Consider the following 20,812-nt stretch of genomic DNA (forward strand, 5'->3'; position numbering starts at 1 on the left):
TCTGGGTTAACTCAGAATGTTCACACTCGGTGTAAAATTGACACAGTTTGGTGTAAAGTCCTGTGCAGGTCAGCAGGTCTGTGTAGCCGGTCAGCAGCACCACAATCTACTCGGCCCCATGAATGGGCTTGCAAGGCTGCCCAGTGGTTTTAAACTCAAGTCAGGTCCCCTCATGCTCCATTCTGAGCCCTCCTGTGATGGGCTCCCCTCTCAGTAAGTCAAAGCAAAGCTGTGAGGCTGCGCTGTATGCAGCTCAGTGGTAGAGTGCCAGCCTAGCGATCATCCTGAGACCCTGGGTTTCACACCCAGCACAGCACAGTGGCCTGCGGAGTCCTCTGTGATCAGGCCTGCTCCCTCTCAGGCCTTCTCTGCTCCCATCCAGTTTATGCAGTCTGAGCAGGCCATACTAGTTCCCTTACCCTCCATAAACCACACCAGGTCCACTCCTGCCTCAGGGCCTTTGCACCAGCTTTGGTCTCTGCAGCTGTCTTCCCCAGCTTTCCCTCTGCCTCACTGAAGTGTCCCCCTCAGCAAAGGCTTGCTAGGCCACCCTATTTAAATCGCACACTACCTACTCCCCTCCTGCATCACTTACAAGTGTGAGGGTTAAGGTGTAGTTAGGTGCACCATGACGGGCGTTACGGACCAAACAGTAAGTGGATGCCAGGCCTTAAGAAATCTGTGTGCGGTGGAAACCACTGGGGGGCCTTGAGCACAGTGGGTACATCCTATGCCTTATACCTCCACAGGACCCCACTGCCTCCCACACCAACGATAGCTGAAGGGGGCCAGGGCAGAAGGAGAGGCTGGCATCCAGGGAAGAGGTAAATGGCACCTCGTGTCTGCGTGAGGACAGTGGAAACAAGAGGAAGTGAGCAGATTCTGCTAGAGCCACCAGGATTCACTGATGGATTGGTCCTGGCCTTGGTTCCTCTCAAATCCTCAGAAACCCTGTAAAGAGTTACCTTTTCCCCCAAAATAGAAGACCAGCTCATTGAAAGCCTAGCAGGTTTACCCACCTGTCCCAGTAACAAAACTGCACACTGGCCCCATTCCCCCAACATTTAATTATGAAATAAAATTACACAAACCAACAAACAAACAAACAAAAAAAACTCATGCAACAAAAGAAGAGAGAGGTGGGGGTCTGGGGACCATGAGACAGGGCCAGATTGCTCATCGGAGGCAGAAGACACAAGGCAGTAAGGCACTGCCACCTCAGCCCCTCAGGGCAGGTGTACAATAGGACAGCTGAGACTGAGGGGCTCCAGGGCAAGTGCAGACAACACTGAGGAAGTTTGGCAATCGGGCTGAAAGAAGGAGCCTTCCAGAGCAGGACCCCCAGCCCCAGGTCAGGCCCCAGCACAAGTCTGCTTCCAGTTCTCTGGGTGCTCAGAGAAGAGGTCCCCATGAGAGATTAGTCTTGAGTCCTGACACATTTGGAGAGGGACACTGGGCTGGGTTGTGACAGACAGTCTGAGGGCAGCTTCTGATGCACAGACCCACCCCAAGTGCTGCTGGTACCCAGGCCCCCTTCTTGGGATGGGTGGGATCAGTCAGTGCAAAGGCAAAGACCCAGAGCCTGGGCCAAGGCTGGCAATGTCACAGAGGAGCCAGGACAGGTGGCAGGGCCAAGAACGGCTCCAGGAGAGGAAGGTCAGTGAGGCTGACAACATCCCATGGGGGACACATATTTACAGCTCGAGATCGAGGTGGAGTTAAATTTAATAAATAAGTGGTCGGGGTATACATAGCAAGGAGGCAGGGGCTCTCCCAACACATGGGCACAAGGGCAGGAGGGTGGGGGTATTGCTGCTGCTGCTTGGGGCGGGGCTTGGTCCTGTGGCCCGCTCCCCCTGCAGGGCCCAAAGCAAGGCACTAATGAAGGGGGCCCGGGTGTGCTGGGGGCATCTTGGCCCACTGACCTCCCCCCTGACACTTGATCTTGGGCTCAGCCCCAGGGACCCAGGCTGTAGCTGCCGGCCACTCCCCTTGATGGGAGGACCATGAGGACCAAGCAGCCCCCTCCTCACCGATTGCACCACCCTCAGCTGTTGCTGGACACCAGGCTAACGATCTGCTCCAGCTTCTGACGCAACTTGTGTTTCCGACAAGAGGCATCTCGGTCCAGGGCAGTGAGGATCTGGGGAAGAAGGGTCCCTTGGTGCCCAGGTTCATGGGAGGGCCGGTCCACTTCTGCGCAAAGCCCTCAATTCCCAGGTAGGCTCTTTCCGTCCACTGCCTTCGTCCCAACCCCTTGCTCCCACGCTGCTCCTGTGTGCAGCTAATGGTTCAAAATTTTCACCTCTGAGCAAATGCTTCCCCCAGTCCTGCTTTCTTTAAATTCCAATCCCAACTACAGAACTGTCTTCCCCATGGCTGGCAGGCAGCCAAAGGGTGGTGTACACTTACTGCACCAATCACCCCTTCCTGTTCCTTCTCAACCCCCACCTCTTCCACGCAAATCTCTCCTGTTCAGGGCTCAGTGATCCCCTTGCCAGACCTTGCAAGCATGGCTTCCTTGACCAGCAGCATGGAACAGAACTGGCCACTTCTTCCTCCTTGACCTGTGAGGGGTCCTCACTCATGCTGCAAGACTCCACCAGGACTCTTGGGTTCCCTCCCACCTCTCTGCCAGCTCCTTCTCTTCTCTATGACCTCTGAGGGGCCCATGGGTCATGTGTCCCTGTATACCTACTTAGACTCCCTTTTGATGCTCACTCAGACCCCGGAGCTTTAAATGAAATCTACTGGCTCAGAAAGAGGTAGCTCCATCCCAGACTTTTCCCCAAACTCGATTCCTATTTCCAGCTGCCTCCTTGTCATTTTAGGTCTAGTTAGCTGTACAATGGTACTTGATCTTGACCTTCCCAGCCCCAATCCAAACTACCTTGGCACCACCCCTCCCAAGGGGCTCTGAGTTTTACCCAGGGCGTTACTACTTTTCATGGAAGGCCTGAGTGGTTCCGAAGAACTCCTGGTCTCTGTCCCCTAACACTCAGGACCGTTTCACGCATACCTTTCCTATCTATGTTTATGGCAATGGACTCCCTTCTGCCAGCTGCTTAGGCAAGGAACCCTGCAGTTATCCTTGATTCCTGCCGTGCCCCACACCCAATATCTCAGATGATAATAAATCCTGAAGTCCATGGACCCTGTGTTCACCTGCCATCTCCAATCATAACCATCACAGGCCCTGCAAATGACTGGTTCCACCAATCTCTGGCCCCGCCACACACCCCTTAGCCCATCCCTCCCTGTGCTCCAGCCAGTGACTTCTCTCCTGTGCGTCAAAGCCCGGCATCTAGAAGAGCGCATCACCTGTGCTGCTCCACAGTGCGGCGCAGGGGAGGAACTATAAACAATCTAAGATACATACGCTCTGTGTCCCCTGTCCTGTCCGCAGGGCCCAACCCCCATCAGCTCTCCAGCCTTTGTCCTTAGCTGCGCCCTCAGGGCTCAGCGTCAACACACCTCCTGACGGTACTTGGTGACATAGAAGTAGAGCTCGCTGAGTGCACTCAGGACACTGAAGTCATTGGCATGAAGGCGGGACTGCTCCACCAGATAGGCATCCATGTCCTGGTCACTGATGGATGCCATCTTTGCAATGTCTCTGTAGTACCTGTTGGGGCCTTGAATAAGTCAACCGAGCAGTTGTCACAAAAATCCAAATCCCTGCCCTCGGTGCCCAGCCAGCCTCTAGGGCTTTTTCCTGTAGCTGGCCAACCTCAGACAGGCTGCCCAGGGTAGGGCAGCTCCTGACTGCTGTCATGCACAGCAGTCTCCACTCAGGGCCCACCTCTCCACCCAGCTCTTGTAGTTGGGGATGTCCTTGGCATAGAGCAGCTTGTTGGAAGGTGAGTCCTTGCCCAGGCGGTGCTCAGATGTAGAGCAGGAGTCCATGAAGGTCTGGGCCACCACCGACAGGCAGGCGTCCGTGATACTGTTCTTGTGGATGTCAAACACGAACTGCGGGTTCTTGATCACATTCACCCAGAAGCGCAGAGGCAGGCTGAACAAGAGGGACACACACCCAAGACTCCCTAGTGGCCCTGTGGGCCCCCTCCCACCACTGCCCTCCTTTACACCTTGTTCCTATCTGGCCAGCTCATATCTTGTCCTGAGGTGGCAAGAGAGACACATCTAGGGTAAGTGACCTTTAAGCTTCTGTTGGACTTCAGGCAGTGAGAAATATGAATAAAATGGCCCTTCTGTTCTCCTATTATTTCAATCCCCTCTGCTGCTTCCACTGTCACCACCTGTGCCAAGCCACCAGCATCTCTACCCTGTGCAAGACCCCGGAGAGAAAAGGACCATGTCCCAGTGCTGGCCCCAACATCCACATCCCACCTGCCAGCAGCATCTACCTGCAGACTCACAGCTAGCCCCAGGCCATGCCACTGTCCTTCCCTACTTGGATGACTTCTCTAGCCCCAGCTCGTCACCCTGCTTCCAGAGCCCTGGACAGTGGCAAAGCAACCAGCCTCTTCTGCCCACTCATCCCCAGAGGGGCCAACAGAAGCCAGCCACAGGGCAGTACCAGTTACTCTTCCAGGTGTGGCGCACATCAGGGTCACTGATCTGGTGCTGGTCAGCTTGCTCATCCAGGAAGTCGAACATGTACTTGATGGCCAAGGGGAGGGCTGAGCCCCGGTGGGCTGTGCTGAACACAGTTTCAAAGAGGTCATCCACAAACTTCTGCAGTGTGCCCTATGGGAGACAGTGAGGGTACAAACAAACTATGAGAGAATTGGGCCAAGATGTTCTAAGACCTAACAGACAGGGTCAGAAAGGCTCAGTAAAGTGGGGCTTCCCTATAGGGCCAACTCTAAAATGGACCCAGCCTCAATCTCAGGACCAGGTATCTTATCGAAAAGGCTCTGAGAAAGTGGTCCCTGCCCTGGCAAAGCCAGGCCAGCCTCAGGGCGAAGGCCAGACCAGAAGATACTTGTGCAGAAAACCAAGATAGCATGAGGCAGGCACACACCTTGGTGGCCAGCAGCCGTGTCAGGTAGATCTCTGAGACCATCTTACTGCCACGGTCCCCCTCTCGGTGGTCAGCATGGTCATGGTTCTTCACCAGGTGCCACAGTTTGGTGCCCGTCTCCTGGTCAGGCGTGATCATGGGTGCCCGTGAGCGAAGGCTATCAGGGCTGCTGGCAGTACGGAGCAAGCTCTCTGGGACAGAGGACAGGCATGCCCCTTAGGCCACCGGGGCTGCTAGCCACTGCCCAGCCTCTTGCCCTACTCTCTTCCAGGAGCCCAGCAGCTCATCTGCTCTTGCTGACCCACCCTACTTCTAAGTGATACAGAACTAGAGACCTCCCCCCATGCACAACCCAGGAAGGCCTCCAGGCCAAGCCAGCTACTTGAGGCTTCCCAGAATGACTCACGTAGCCCTAAAGGCACAGGGCCGGCAGAGGCCGCCGTGCTCATGACACTTACCATAGCGGCTGAGGGAGCGGGTGAAGGTGAAGGAGTTGACCATGTTATAAGCAGACACTTGTTTGGGCACCAGTGCTACTAAGGAACCATCTGTCACCTGGAGGTCCCAGAGACAGAGAAGGGGCAGTACAGGAAGCCAGGGGCCCATCACCCACCCAGACCATTCGGTGTATACATGAGTAGCACCCAAGGCCCTCTGAGGAGGGCCTATGAGTTCAGGGATGAGAGCTGGGAGGAGCCCGGGCCACTGCTCCCAGGTTGCCCTGGGGGTGAATGGGTTCCCAGTCCCTTACCTGGTAGTGGGCCAGGGAGTTGACCCTCTTCCAGTCACACTCGATCTTGGTAGTGACATCCTCATCCTGGAGGATGATACGAGCCATACGGCCCTGGCGCCATTCTGTGGGCCACAGTCAGCTCTTAAGAACATCCCCCAAGACTTCACGCCCACTCCTCTCCAGGAACAGAGCTCAGGTGGAAAGCATGAGAGCCCCCTTGCAGTACTGGGGGGCAAGAGGAGACGGAGGGGGGCCTCACCTAAGTCCATGTCTTCAGCTTTGGGGCGCTGGGAGTACGGGATGCCTTTGTACACAGTATCCAGCAGCTTGTCCTTGGCCTGGGTGATACTGTCACAGTTGAGAACCTTCACTGGGACCTGAGTGCCACCCTCACTCTCTGGGCACACGCAGTGCAGGGTCTAAGGGTGAAAGGACCCAGTGTTAGTCTGGGGCAAGGCCTCTCCCACACACCACTGCTTCTGCCCATGCTCACTAGTGTCTTGTAGTCGATCTGCTGCCGGATAAGCTTGTCCTCACTCAGAGAGTAGCGGGCCTCGCCCGTGATGGCATCAATTGGGCCCTTCTCCATCTGTTGCTTGATGGCGCAGTACAGCAGGAAAAGTGGCTCCCCCGCACACTCCTGCAGCCAGGGGTTGGAGGCACAGCTTGCTGCCTGCCTGACAGCTAGCTATCCCCAACATCACTTCCCCTAGTGCCCAGACTACCAAGCGCACCTTCAAAAACTTATGCAGCAGAAATGTGAACCAGTTGGTAAGCATCTTCTCAGCCACTGATTCTGTCCTAGGACAGGAGAAGAATGCTCAGGTCTGGTAAGGGCAGGGCTGTGACAATGGGCAGGGTCAGCAGTGTGGCATGGAGCTGAGTGGGGCCTGGTCAGGGGCAAAGCAGAGGTGGGGCCAAGTGGGACAGTACATACCTGCGCAATAGTAACTTTGGGTGATTCTTGCTCTCTAGGTTTTTCTCTATAAGGTCTGCCAGCAGCTGTTTGAGAAGCCCAGTGGCATAGTCGAGCCGGCTCTGCAGGGCCACCATGGTCAGGGAAGCCACGGTGCCGCGGTCACGCATGGAGAAGCTGCTCTGGGCCTCCAGTGTGTGGATGAAGGTAAGCACAAAGGCACGGCTGTGTAGCAACTGCCCAAAAAGGCGCAGAGCCTTCTCAACATTGGGGGGAGTCTGTGGGGAACAGGGAGTCTCAGAAGGTGTGGTGGGGGTGGCCCTGTGGGAAATGAGGAGTGGACAGGCTTGGGGGGCAGCTCACATCCGGCTCCTTGAGCACTGGGTGGGCCTCAATGCCAGGGAAGAGAACGCGCACGGCGTAGGTCCGGTAGTCCAGGAAAGGGATCTGAACACCATCCATGTGGTTCGTCAGCTCGTTAATGTCTGTCTGCAGCTCTGCAAAAGCTAGGAAGAGGCAAAGCAGAGGAGTGAGCCGAGCAGACGGAAGACAGGCACCAGTTGTCACCCACTGCACCACAGCCCCGGCCTCAGGCACCTTCCTTGCACTCCAGGGCCACGCGGGACTCCAGGTTGTCCATCTGCAGCTGGAGCCGCTTGAGCGTGCGGTCAGCGTCCTGAGTCTTGCGCTTGTAGGCGACCAGCACAGCGGTGATGGCCAGCAGCAAGAGCCCTCCCCCTGAGGCTAGCCCCACCATGGCCGGCAGGGTTAGTGCCCGCTCGGCCGTGATGTGCAGTGTGCCCAACCAGAACTCCAGGCCGCCCACCAGCACCTGTGAGGACAGGCCTGAGGTGAGCCGACTCTCATGCCCACCCCAGCCTGTCCTGGTGGCCTCCCCCTGCCACACACACCCACCATGACAGGCTGCCGGCCAGTCTGACCGGGTGAGTCGCACAGGAGTTGTGTGTCTGAGACAGTGAGTGCACACGGCTGGCCTCCAATCAGCACTGTGTAGTTAAGGCGGGAGTTGCCAGCTGCTGCAGGGATCAGGTTCTTGCCCTGGAGGTGGAGGGCACGTGATCAGCCCAGTGCTCCCCACTCTCTGCCCCTCCCCTCCTCCGCGCTCCCTCCTTGCCCCACCGGCACCTTCAGCACAACATGGGAGCCAGGTTTGACGTCCAGCACACCAGAGGGCCCCAGTGGCTCAAAGCTGGGGTCAGGGTAGTACGTAAAGGAGGAACGGTTGAGGGAGCGGGCTGTCTGCACGTGGTCCAGCAGGAAGCCAAACTCGTCAGGGTGTTCACCTTGGGCCCGTGGCTGAGGCCGCCCAGGGAAGATGCCAGGGGCCTTACACAGCATTGCGGTGTCATTGATCACCTGGCACGTCTGTGGGTAAAAGGGTGGGCGCCTCAGTGCACGAAGCCATGGGTTGTAAGGGTGGGATGTGGAAAGGGAAGCTGGTACTCACATTGGTGGTCTCAATACCACGGTATTTGGCCCGAACCCGTGGCTCCTGGACAGTCAGTAGGTGAGTCCCACTCACAGTAATGGCCGTGCTTCCACTGCAGAAGAGGAGTAAGGGACTTCAAGGCTCGCTCCCCCACCCAGCCCTGTGGAGTTTATCAAAGTTGACATGAGAGCCTAGAGGCTCCCTGACCCTGGTGCCAGGTACTGTGTGGTCAGGACTCACTCTGCTCCCTCTACCAATGGGGCTCAGACTCAAAGGAGGTATCACTTGATGCCCAAGGCCCCAGTTACCAGGTGAGGCCCCAGGAGAGAAGTTTAGTGAGTTGACTCTGCCCCAACCCCATTCTCCCAAAGATCTTATTTGCTTGTTTTGCATTGCTGAGGATGGGGTCCCCAGCCCCCCAGACTCTTACTTGATGATGCTCCAGGTGGGCTCAAGGTGAGTGACGGTGGGGTCTTGAGTGTAGGTGTAGATGACTCCAGGACTGGAAATGTTGGCATGGTCAATGGCAAGGGTGATAGGTGCCTGGCTGGGACCCAGGGTGGAGACAGGCGAGATGCACACGATCGCTTCAGCATCTCTTCTACACGGGCAAGCAGGGAACTTGAAGCAGGTGGCCCAGGCCTTCAGCCACCCTACTCCCATACTCCTCCTCCAAGCCCAGTGTTCAGCCAAAGGCTAGTTGGGCCCTGGCCTACCTCACAAACTGGCACTCTCCATCTCTCACAGTCACAGTAACTCTACTGCCAGCATCCAGAGAGCTGCCAGAGATGGTAAGCCGGGTGCCCCCTGAAGCTGGGCCCCGAGTGGGACTCACACGGTCAAACGCTGGGGTCTGGGGAAGAAGCAGGCCTGAGGGGATGGAAGGAACCAGCCCAGTACAGGGCCTGCCCCACCTTCCCCTCAAATATGGGAGGAAGGGCTGGGAAAGAGAAGAACATAGCAGGCCACGCACCACAAAGCTGTAGAGCTGCTGAGACTGTGTACGGAAGTCAGCAGAACAATCACCTACACAGAGCTCAGCAGGCCCTGGCAGTGGGCTGGGCACGAGCGACTCCTCCATCTCACATACGATCCTAGGGGTCAGAGAAGGTCAGGGCCGTGATGGCAGACAGGGACAGGGTGCCCACATGGCCACACTCACCTCTCAGCGCTAACATACTCAGTGGGGATGGAGTTGCAACGTACACCAGCCACTCGCAGGCCCACCTCTCGAGAGGCCAGTCCCAGGTTCTCACCCACAATGGTGACCCGGGTGCCTCCTTCCTTGGGCCCCATGAGCGGATGGATCTGCAGAGCAAGATAGGAGGTAAGAGGGTCAGCCCAGACTCATGAGTGCCCAAAAGGCAAGGTAAGGGTGGAAGAAGGTAAGGGTGGTGGGTGAGGCTGACCTGGGTGATGCGGGGATGGCTGCACCGGGCGCCCTTCTGGCTTGGGTGCATCCAGTTGCTCTTGGGGGATGGGCAGTGGGCCCGCAGCTGGCACCTGTGCTCTGAGATGCACCAGCCGCAGTTGAAGCGGGGATCGGCCTTGAGGCAGAGGCCACAGCTGGGCCGCTGAGCCCAGCACTTGTACAGGAGGGCTGTGGGCACAAGAAGCACTGCTGATGGAGTGGGCAGCAGCAGAGAAGTGGGGAGCATTAGGGCCTCCAGACTTGCCCCCAGCAGTGCCAACCCCGCCCTGGGAGGCAGGCTCCTTGGACCCAGGTCACCTCTCACCTCGGAAGCTGGGAGGCTTATCAATGGGGAAATCTCCATCCCAGACCACAGAGAAGTCCAGCTCAGTATCACCAAACTCATCACCTTCATAGGAGTACTAGGGAAAATGGAACCACACGACCACGGATAAGTAGGAAGAACCCTCCCAAGATTCTTGCCAATTATTCCTCCAACTCAGGAATCCCCAGCAAGAGACTCAGAAGGTTCCCTGCCAGAGCTACCTGAGGCTTCAAGACTAGCAAGCTGGGCATAGACAAGAACCATCCCTGTTATGCCCCAGCCTGGCCTCACAAGGGGAGGCCCAGGGAGGGCCTCACCGAGGCATTCTGGCACTGCACACTGCTGCTGTTGAAGCGCACAGCAGGTACCCGCTGCTGCCGCCCCTGCACCCGGACCACGCACTCATAATTCTTCTGGCCCGACTGAGGCTGTGGCAAGTTCTTAGCCCGCAGGGTGAGAGGTTGCATGACACCCACGGGAATCAGGAGGTCTCCTCGAGGCAGAATCTCAGGGCAGCCCTGCAGGGGTTGGAGGGAGCACCTGTCAGCGGCACACTGGGCTACCACCACTCTCCAGATTCAAAGAAACTAAGCAGACCAAACACAGAAAAGTGAGAGGCCAGCCCATGAGGAGGAGCCCAGCCCCCTCACACAGTACCGGCACCCGCCTCACCTCAGGGCTGTGGACCCTGCCCTCCTGGAAGGAGCACTCGTGGGGGTGGCTGGTACACACGTGGCGGTACTTACACCAGTGGCAGGGATAAGGGCTGCCAACGCAGGACATGCACCTGGCGGGGGAAGCAGCTTCAGAAATAACAGAGGCCACACCACCCTGCAACACCCTCCCACAGGACACACTGGAAAACAAAGGAATAAGGCAGCCAGGGCGTGCTCAAGGCCAGCACTGCGCCTCAGGAGCACAGAGAAGTGGAGTTGGGGATCAGGAAGGCCTGACAGCTTACCCTTGAAGCCCCAGAGACAGCCACTCTACAGGTCTTGCCTATCCCAGAACACCCTTCTGTCCCCAGGGGTAGGGACAGGTGCTGGGTCAGGTACTCACGACTGGAGGGCACTGCAGTTGTAGAAGACAAAGTCAGCTCCAGCAAACCTCACACCAGTCTCCTTGGAGAGTAGCTGCAGCCGTACAGTGCGGTTGGCCCCTATAGCAAGCCCAAGAGCAGTCATGAACTAGCCTGGGTCAAGGAGCCGCTTCCCACCCAACCCTGCCCCAGCCCACTGACCATGCCCCCTGGTAAGAGCCTGGAGCTCCTGGAGGGAGGGTGAGGGGCAGCGCAGCTCGCCAGAAGGCAGCAGGACAGCCTCGTTCTCTGTCACCTCCTCAAAGGCGCAGCTCACACCCGCACTGAGGTCTGGCACGTTGTGCATGGCTACGGTCAGCTAGGGGAGGCAGAAGGCTCAGAGTAGGTGCACCACAATGCAGCACACCCAGACCCAAGCATCATCCATGCCACTTACCTGCACCCCAGGTGATGTCACCGACACGTTGTTGGGTCGGACTCGCACCTGTACACACTTGCTCAGCTCTTCTGCAAAGCCACGTGGGGCAGAGGCACCTGGACAGGCCCCTTCTCGGCAGCACCTGCCCCAAAAGGGCCCAGGTAGGGGGTGCAGTGAGAGGCTGGAGGGACAGGGGACAGTCTACCCAGCTCACAGTGCCAGGCAACAGTGTGCCTTGGCCTCATCCCCTGGGATCCAAGGGACGTCACTCAGGGTAGAAGTTCTGCTCATTAGCTGCAGAAAGTGGAGGAGCAAGGGAGGGGGAGGCTCAAAGGCATAGGTGGGGAAGAAGTGGGCAGGCAGGTGAAGGCAGGCATGACAGGTGTGGCTGCCTTCTGCCCAGCTGGTGGGGCCCTCCTATGTCCCTCTGTCTCCCCAGATAATGGTCCCAATGAGCCCGTCGCTGCCTGCCACTCTGCACCCACTGCTCTCACCTGTGCTGCAGCACACACCAACCACAGTGTGGGTCCCCTGAGCCCAAGCAGGCTGCACAGCTCAGATACTGCTCACAGGTCTCCACCGGGAGCTGGCTCACCTGGGGACAGCCACATCAGGACCTAGTCCACCCCCGCCCCACCAGCCACCACCACCCACCTCGGGCCCACCTGCTTCTCACTCAGGAGGTAGATGTGCTGGTGGTCAGGGCTAAAGAGCAGGTCTCGGAGTATGGGGCTGCTATCCACCACAGGGACCGTCTCATACAGGTGGGCATCCTGAGAGCCATCAACCCGCACCTGAATGACAAGACCAGGGCAGAGAGATCATAGGGATTATAGGTCAGCCTGATTCCACCATAGTCCCCCTGCACCCAAGGCATCCTCTTTTCTTTCTTTTTTTTTATTTTTTTTTGTGGCAGTATTGGGGTTTGAACTCAGTGCTTCATGCTTATAAGGCCAAACGTCCAGCCTGGCATCCTCATCTTGCCAGGGACTTTCTAGGTTGTGGCTGAGCACTTGGCCTGAGGTTCCCACACCCTCAGTCCTGGGCCAGGAAAGCAGGGTGCAAAGGCTAACTCTGGAGTCAGCCAAAAAATGCTGGTGGGGGTAGGTGGCTGAGAGGCCACCTAAGGAGCTTGGCTGAGCTCTTGGGGATTAGCCTGGGCTGGGAAGTCACCATACCCTGCCCAAGGTGTCTCAGGGCTCATCTGCACATTCCCACTCCCACCCCTTCCCATAGCTCAGAGATAGGCCAAGGGTTTCGGGCCCACCTTCTTCAGATTCCCACTGCGTGTGCCAATGAAGACCACAGAGTGCTGATGGTAGGTGTAGGCAGCCACACTGGCCATGCCGTCAGTGCTATCAGCCAGCAAGGGTAGCCCCTCAATCACATGTAGGCCACCCAATGGTTGATTCAACACCAACCCACAGAAGTTTCCATTGATCTGCATGGGCTGGTGAAATAGGAGGGGTATATGAGAGTCCAAGCTGGACAGAGACCTTCAGATCTCATGTTCCACAAGGGAGAAGGATCTGAAAGCCACTGCCCTCCAGCCACATTTGATAGTTTGCCCTGGGACCCTACAGGAAACTGGGGGCTAGGGAGGGTGAGTAGGGAGAGAAGAACGAACCCTGGGCCTATAGGACTTGAGATGGAGTGAGGAGGAGTACGCTGGGAATAGGTAGAAGGGTAGGGAGAGGAAGGTGACAGAATGTAAAGAGGGCACTGGCAAAAGACAGTGAGAAGAGAGGAAGACAGAGGGTGGGGGTCTTGAGAAGGGAGAAATGGGTGTCACTCCCAAGGTCATTCCAAGCCAGAGACTGGATGGGCACCAGAAAAGGGGCAGAGGGCCAGCAGAGCTGTCAGGCCGGGCCTGGGGACAGCATGGGGTAGGAGAGGAGCTCACAGTGTTGATGCATGGTAGCTCCTTGTTCAGCAGCCAGGGCAGGGACAGTGTGCCCTCCCCACGATAGCACGACTGGATACGGCGCCGGATGTGGGCATTGATGTTGCTGAGGGTGAACAGGCAGAGGATGGTCTGCCGAGGAGGGCTGGCCCGGTTCTTCTGGCCTTGAGAGAAGATGGTGAAAAGGACATCTTCGTCAGCTGGCACACCCAGGGCCTGAGCCAGCAGCAGGCCAGGCTTGGCCAAGTGGGCACTCTGCACCAAGCGGTACTCTATGCCTCGCCAGGAGCAGCCGATGGGAAACTCTACATATGAGTAAAACTCTGAGTCTCCTGCACACATGCGCACAATCTTGGATGTGAAAAATTTTTCTCCTGCTGTGTCCAGCAGTGTCTGCTGGGTGTCCAGCTGTAGAGTCAGGAAGTACACGAAGGAGGCACTGACAAAGCCGTATATATAGTAGATGTCAAAGGCAGGGTACAAGGACAGTGTGTCTGAAGGGATCTTGATCTGAGAGGAAACAAACTCATCCTGGTACACCTGGGGAGCGGGGCGAAGTACACAAGTGTGGGATGAAACCTGGGGTCCAGTACCCACCCCACCTTCATCTCCCGACCCCGCTCCAACAATGCAGCCCACCGGGGGCTTCCCTCACAACCCCACACCTGCGCCACCTGGACAATCAAGGAATCTAGGCCAGAAAGGCCACAGAGAGCAGGGTGACCAACCCCCCTGAAACACTTCCCATCCTCCCATCTGTAGTAGTTTATCTACATCTCAGTGGCAGTGAGGGGTCTGTCAGACCAGGGCTCTCTCCCAAGAGGTAGATCCAGGACCGAATGAAGAGGAGCTAGGCTCATGAGAAGCAGGGGACGGAGGGCTGAACAGACGGGCACGGCTCACCTACCAGGCTGAACATGTCCGCACCGTCCTCGTCACCGATGAGCTTGCGGGAGCTCAAGGTAGGAAAGTACTCCGACTTGCCATCTACAGCAGTACCCACAAACAGCTTGCTGGGCCCCTGACCCTGCTCTACAATGACACCAGCCATAGAGTCAGGCTCCTGCGCCCCTGAAAGGTAGTGCTCCTTGCGGTGGTGGGGTTCCCCCAACTTAAAGAGGTCATCTAGGCGCAGGAACTGGCAGATGCCCTGCCAGATGCTGCCACAGGCCACGAGGCGACGAGCAGCGTAGTCTATGAGCAGCAGCTTATTCACGTTGTCTACAGGCACCAGGTGGTGGGCGCATACACGCATGCTGGGGGGTGGATAGCAGCGAGCGTTGTCCTCAACAGGTCCCGTGACATGGGCCCGCAGCTCAGTCAGGTTGGGAGCCAGCTTGAAGACTCGATTAACTGCACCCACAAACACCTCCCCAGTCACTCGGTGCACAGCCAGGTGGGTGAGTGTAGTGTCTGTCACCACAAAGGCACGGAAGGGCCTGCTGCTGCCCAGGCCCCCCCCCACAGCAAGGAAGAACAGCGGGAGGAGGCAGACAGCAGGCATGGCCAGCAGCTGCGCCAGGGACAGGCCTGAGGAGAGACAGCAAGTGGGAGTCAGAGGCCCCAGGCCCAAGCTGCCCACCCTCCTCCTGCCCTGCCTGGCCCAGGGTCCCTGGCAGGCTAGGCTCCATGCCATAGGGAGCCAGGGCCACTCACCCAACACCAAGACAGAGCCCCAGATGGTGACTGTGGCTGGGAGAGAGGAGGGGGCTCTGGCAGGACAAATGAGTGAGCGGCAAGCACCAAGCAGGCATGGGGGCCATCAATCATCCCCCCACTCCCCCATACTGGAAGGGAGTCAGGAGGTCTCACCTCAGCTGGGCCACGCCCAAGGGGCAGAAGAGCCAAATGCTTGGGAAGACAGGGTGAGAGGCCCTCCCAGGACTGAGGGCTGCCGGCCCCACGGGAGAGCAATCACAGGGAAGCTCCAGGCACCAGATACCCCATTCCTGAGCCAGGAAAGGCTGGGAGAGAACAAACACGAACCCAAGGAGAGGGTGGGGATGCCTGCCCAGAATGACACTGCCACCAGGAGCCCTGGGACAGAGCTCTGGGGCATCAACGCCTGAGGCTGGCTTCAGCTCTACCATCTCTCCCTGTCCTGGCCCCAGGTGCCTCCTCCCTCTGAGGGGGCCTTGGCTGACTGTCCAGGAGCCTGCCGTCTGGCCTCCCAGCTGCAACACAAAGCACCTTCCCCCACAGCCAGGCACGGAGACAGACATAACTCAAGCTTTGCTCAGGCACAGCCAGGCGGAGCCCAGGCAGGCCTATGTGGCTCTCCCTGCGATCCAGAGGCTAGCTGAGGAAGGGTAGGGACATGGGGGCCCAAAACCCACACCTGAGAGCCCCAGCAGCATTCTAGATGGGAAGCAACAACCCCAAATACAGTTGACACCTTGGGGAGATGGGGCAGGGGCCATAGGGACAGGGCCAAGGCTGGCACTTTGCCCCCAGGCCACACCCAGCCAGCCCCAGGCTTCAAAGACAGCAGAGCAGTGTTGTGGCCGCCAGTGGGGCAGAGCTCACTGCTACCCTCTCAGTGCCTAAGCCCCAAGGGAGACGGGAGGTACTCGGCATGGTGTGGGGTGACATGTTTGAAGGCACAGAGGAGAGAAAGGAAAACATGCATTTGCTAGAACAAGGAGCAAGCCCAGCTTGAAACTGCAAAGTTTCAGATCAGACTGATCATCTCTCTGGGGTTCTTTTGTCAGGTCTGCATCCTGGAGCCCTAATGCAACAGCCAGAGAAGAAAGGAAGGCAAAAGAGAAGAGGGGCTGCATCCTATCCTCATCCTCCACACCCTGCAGGAACAGGGGTCTAGGAACAGATCTGAGACAGGTTGGGAGGGAGACCTGAAGAGGCAGGATTTGCAACCCGAGACCCCACCCCAGCCCCTACTTCGAAGTGGGAACCTTGGGCATCACAGGCACACCCAATCCCTGTGTTACAGCTTTGTCAGCAGAGAGCACGATGCTAGGGAAAGCCCCACACAGACATGTGGGTCCAAAGCCCACTCCTCAAGGCCCTCCCCCGTGCTGCTGGCCCAGCTAGCCCTGCCCCCACCAGGGACACCCCTCAGTCGACCCGAGGAGACCTTAGTGGATGGAGGTGCTGCAGCAATGCTTGAAGGCGCTGCTCCTCCGCTACAAAGGGTCCTATATCGGGCAAGGGAGCTAGAGTCGGGGTGGCCGTCCCTAACTGTTGCTCAGGGCACAGAGGGCCTGGCAGGCCGGCATTCAAGAGGCAGGGGCAGGGCCTGATCCTCGAAAGGCCGAACTGGACTCCCAGGCTGCCTGAGTCCCGGACCACGGAGCAGGCTGTCCCCGCACGGGCGGCGGGGTTAGCGGCCACCTACCTGCCCCTCCGCCGCCGCTGGCTCCGGGTGGCCGCCCGCTGGCCACGTGGACGCGCCTCCGTACCCCACACGGGCTCCACTCGCGCGCCCCCGCAGCCTCGCCCCGCACACGGCGCGCGCTGCAGCCGCCGCCGCCCACACACTGGGCTGGCCCGCGGCCGCCGGGGCCTTTTAAACCCGGACCGTACCATCGCGCCGGGCGGGGGCGCCCAGGGAGGGCCGACCGGGGAGCCCGAGCAGCAGAGCGCACAGGAGGAGGGCCGCTCCTCCCCGGGATTGGGAACCCCAGTGAGCAGCGCCGGGGCCCCCATGAGCCGCCGGGGATCCCGCCCCGCAAGCAGACCCCCTTCGCTCAATGGCCGCGTCCGCGGCGCGCGCCTCCCAACACCCCGCTGCTCCCCGCCCGCAGCCTCCGGCAACCCTGGGAACCCGTGCGCGGCCGCGCCACACCCCCTGGCGCCTGGGGCGCGCGCCCGCTCCGCCCCGGCGTTCGGGGGCGCGCCCGGGGCCACCTGCTGCGGTACGCGATCTCCCTTGCCCTGGGGCTGGTCAAGTGCACATCTGCGAAGGATTCGCGGCCCGGGCTCAGGACGCTCCCCTGACTGTTCTAACCCGGAGGGCCTGTGGCTAATAAACTGACAAAACCCAGCACATGGACTCTAGAGGCTTACAGCCATTTACATCTGGCTCCTTCCCCAGCGGGCCACCACAATCCTGAATCACCTCCCTCGCTTTCTTTTTTCTTCTAAAGCAGCTTTATCGAGATCCAATTCATCTATCATATAAGTCACTCATTTCATGTATACATACAATTCAGTGGGTTTTTAGTATATTCACAACCACTACTAATTCCAGAATATTTTCATTACCCCCATAGGAAACCATCACTCTCCACTCCCCCCAGCCCCTGGCAACCACTCACCTACTTTCTTTTGTGTCTGTATGTACACATTTAGTTTTATTTTAACAAAATAACTTGGACACGTTTAACGTTTAAAACTAATCATCATCAACCAGGTGCCAGTGGCTCACATCTGTAATCCCAGCTAGCTACTTGGGAGGCAGAGATCAGGGCGATCATAGTTCAAGGTCAGCCTGGACAAATAGTTCGTGACACCCCCATCTCCAAAATAACCAGAGCAAAAATGGACTGGAGGTGTGGCTCGAGTGGTAGAGCACCTTCTTTGCTAGTTCAAAGCCCTGAGTTCAAACCCCAGTCCCACAAAAAAAAGAATTCTATTTTATTTATTTATTTGTTTGTTTGTTTGTTTGTTTAGTGGCACTGGGGGTTTGAACTCAGGGCCTACACCTTGAACCACCCCACCAGCCCTCTTTTGTAATGGATTTTTTTCTAGATAGGGTCTGGAGGATTATTTGCCTGGGCTGGCTTTGAACCACAATCCTCCTGATCTCTGCCTCCTGAGTAGCTAGGATTACAGGTGTGAGCCTGTGGCACCCGGCTTTTCTTTATAAATTTATATTTGGAAGGTGTTTCTGTTTCACTTGACCGATTTATCGCCTGGTTAAGGATCACATATGTGGTATACCTCCATATGTGGCTATTTTTATTATATGCTTGACATATGGCTATTGTGTAGTTGAGTGTCTGAATTTGTTGTCATCCTTAAAAGAGTGTTGGACTTTGACAGGTGCTTAAGGTACTTGGGGACCAGTGTGGTTCTCTGGCAGACTATTTTCAAGCTTCCTCAGGGCAAGATGAGAGAAGTCTTTACTGTACGGCTAGTGTAGCCTTATTGCTAGGGTGTGACCTTCTGGATTTTCATTGACCAACATCCTGGATTCTCACCCTGTGGGTTTGTAGCTTAGCACACAGCGTAAAACCCAAGGGGACTTCTATGCAGAGGTTTGTAACAGATACTCCGGAGTTATTGTTGGGTAACTACGGAGGAGTAAAACTGCTGGTCATAGATTCTGTGAATGCCCAGCGTTTTTATGTAAGTATAAGGTCAAAATACTATTGGCCACCCATCACACCGTTTCTTAGCTCCATTTGCCCCATCTCACCCATTCGCTCAAGAGATCCCCATGGTGATCTCTTCGAGTTCCAAAGCATCAAATAAAGTCTGTGTTGACGGCTCTGTAGTTTCTCTCCAGCCTTCTACAGTCTTGTGGGAACTGCAGGTTTTAGGTCCAAGCCTCTGCTTGGCAGCCCCACTGGCTAATCTACTAGGAGTTTCAATGTAATAAGTCCACAAACAGCTCATTGCTCACCCTAAACTTGCTTCTAATCACAAGTCCTCCATCTCCATGAAGAGTTCTTTTGGTCAAGAAAAAACCTTAGCGTTGTCCTCGATTCCTCCTTTCTCTCAACACCATGTCCAGTCCATTGACAAATCTTGTCAGCTCTCCCTTCAAAATCTCCCCAGGAGTTGAGCGCCTCTCCCTGCCTGGCCAAACCCCCGGCCTCTCATGTCAACCACTCCCTTTACAACGCCAAGCTGCAGAAGAACTAGGAAAGCACTTGCATTATATGGCATAAAAGGGTACTCTCATGTATGGAAAATACCCTAGATTCTAGATTTTAAAAAAATACAATTAATGAGCAAATAACAGGATTAGACAACTGAAAGAAGTACATATGGTTTTTAAATATATAAAAAGAGAAACACAGCCAGGTGCCAGTGACTCACACCTGTAATCCTAGCTACTCAGGAGGCAGGGATCAGAAGGATCATGGTTTGAAGCCAGCCCGTGCAAATAGTTCGAGACCCCATCACATCACAATAGTAGGGCTGGTGGAGTGGCTCATGGTTTAGGCCTTGAGTTCAAACCCCAGCACCACAAAAAAAAAAAATACTCAACACAAAAAAGGGCTGATGGAGTGACTCAAATGGTAGAGTACCTGCCTAGCAAGTGTGAGGTCCTGAGTTCAAACCCCAGTACCAAAAAAAAAAAAAAAAAGAGAGAGAAATGCAAATTAAAATCACACTGAGCTCAAACAAAAATGTGTACACAGTGTTCATAGCACCATTTACTTAGCTAAATAGTGAAAACTCTCCAGCAACAGAGGAATAGATAAACATGATGTGTTGTATCCCAACAATGGAATATTATTTAGTTATAAAAAGAAATGTGGAGCTGGAAGTGTGGCTCAAATGGTAGAGTGCCTACCTAAGCAAGCATCAGGCCTTGAGTTCAAATCCCAGTAACTCCCCCTCCAGAAAAAAAAAGAAATGTGGAAATGTGACTGAGGGTGTACCTCAGTGGTAGATGAACACTTGTGTAGCATGCACAAGGCCCTGGGTTCGACCAGCACTACAAGAAAAGGAATGAAATTCTGATGCATGCTACTACATGGACAAACCTCAAAAATATTAAGCTCAGGCCAGGTGTGGTGGCTCATACCTGTAGCCTAAGCGCTTGTGAGGAAAAGACAAAAGGATTGTGATTTTGAGGACAGCCTGTGTTACATAACGAGACCCTGTCTCCAAAAACCAAAATTAAGAAATAAATAAAACTTCACACTGAAAGGCATGTCTCCCATCTCAGGCACCCTGCGCGTGAGGCTCAGAGGAGCCCTCCCTCTTACACTGCTGGTGGGGCTGCACAATAGGACGGGCCCTGGGAAAAGGAGTTTGCCAGTACCTGCAGTTTTTATTCTGCGGCCTAGAAAAGAAGGACGAGTCTGTATGTGTGTGATAGTGACAGGCGGGGAGGATGTCCAGAGATCAAGTGGCGCTATGTAACCAGGTATAGAGCAGCATGCAAACAGGCTACGTTTTGTACAAAAAGATAAGAGGCAGAAGTATTCTTATGTGAGCTTGTCCTTGCAAAGAGAAACAGGACAGAGAACCAGGAGGTGAATAAAATGGGATCTTGGCTTGGGTCATTGTGGGAACATTGCCCTTTTCATGCTGATGTGTGAACTATGTGAATACAACAGGGCCTCTGCTGGACAGTTCAAGGCAAAAGAAAAGTACCATTCACCAGGTTGCCCTACCTCCCTCCCTCTCTTTCTCCTTTCCTCCTCCCCTCTGTCTTAGCCTCTCATCTCCAACCTGCTGTTTCCTCCACCTGGAATGTTCCCTCCTGCCTTGGAATGGCTGACTTCTTGTTCATTTGGACGACAGCATCAATGTGCCTCTGTACTAGAAAGGCTTCATCTTGCTTCATTTTTTTGTACTCTCTCTTTTACAGTACTGGAGATCAAACCCAGGACTTCATGCATATTAGGCAAATACTCAACAACTGAGCTACATCCTCAACCTTTCTCTCTCTTTTTGTCTACACACACACACACAGAGGAATGCG

At 56.0% G+C, this 20,812-nt stretch overlaps 1 protein-coding gene across 2 annotated transcripts; it reads right to left on the reverse strand.

The window, feature by feature from the left end:
- Positions 1–1,061: 1,061 nt before the first annotated feature.
- On the reverse strand, positions 1,062–16,687 carry Plxna3 (plexin A3). Of its 2 annotated transcripts, XM_020172189.2 has the most exons (34): positions 16,541–16,687; positions 14,998–15,149; positions 14,093–14,715; positions 13,186–13,725; positions 12,550–12,732; positions 11,948–12,076; positions 11,777–11,877; positions 11,301–11,424; positions 11,066–11,222; positions 10,885–10,984; positions 10,498–10,612; positions 10,143–10,343; positions 9,826–9,922; positions 9,499–9,689; positions 9,252–9,397; positions 9,063–9,183; positions 8,806–8,942; positions 8,520–8,690; positions 8,108–8,201; positions 7,786–8,025; positions 7,555–7,698; positions 7,237–7,471; positions 7,003–7,145; positions 6,661–6,917; positions 6,458–6,524; positions 6,217–6,363; positions 5,983–6,142; positions 5,742–5,845; positions 5,449–5,545; positions 4,991–5,181; positions 4,544–4,713; positions 3,803–4,015; positions 3,475–3,625; positions 1,062–2,143 (listed from the first exon to the last, which is right to left on the reverse strand). In XM_020172189.2, exons 3-34 carry the CDS (start codon positions 14,687–14,689, stop codon positions 2,048–2,050), a joined length of 5,619 nt encoding a protein of 1,872 aa, XP_020027778.2. In that variant the 5' UTR covers positions 14,690–14,715; positions 14,998–15,149; positions 16,541–16,687; the 3' UTR covers positions 1,062–2,047. The 2 variants fall into 2 exon arrangements, with proteins under 2 accessions (XP_020027778.2, XP_073918559.1); XM_074062458.1 differs by lacking the exons at positions 14,998–15,149; positions 16,541–16,687 and having other exon boundaries at positions 13,186–13,349; positions 14,093–14,221.
- Positions 16,688–20,812: the final 4,125 nt, after the last annotated feature.

Source organism: Castor canadensis, chromosome X (assembly GCF_047511655.1).
Source record: "Castor canadensis chromosome X, mCasCan1.hap1v2, whole genome shotgun sequence".
In the NCBI taxonomy this organism is placed as follows: domain Eukaryota; kingdom Metazoa; phylum Chordata; class Mammalia; order Rodentia; family Castoridae; genus Castor; species Castor canadensis.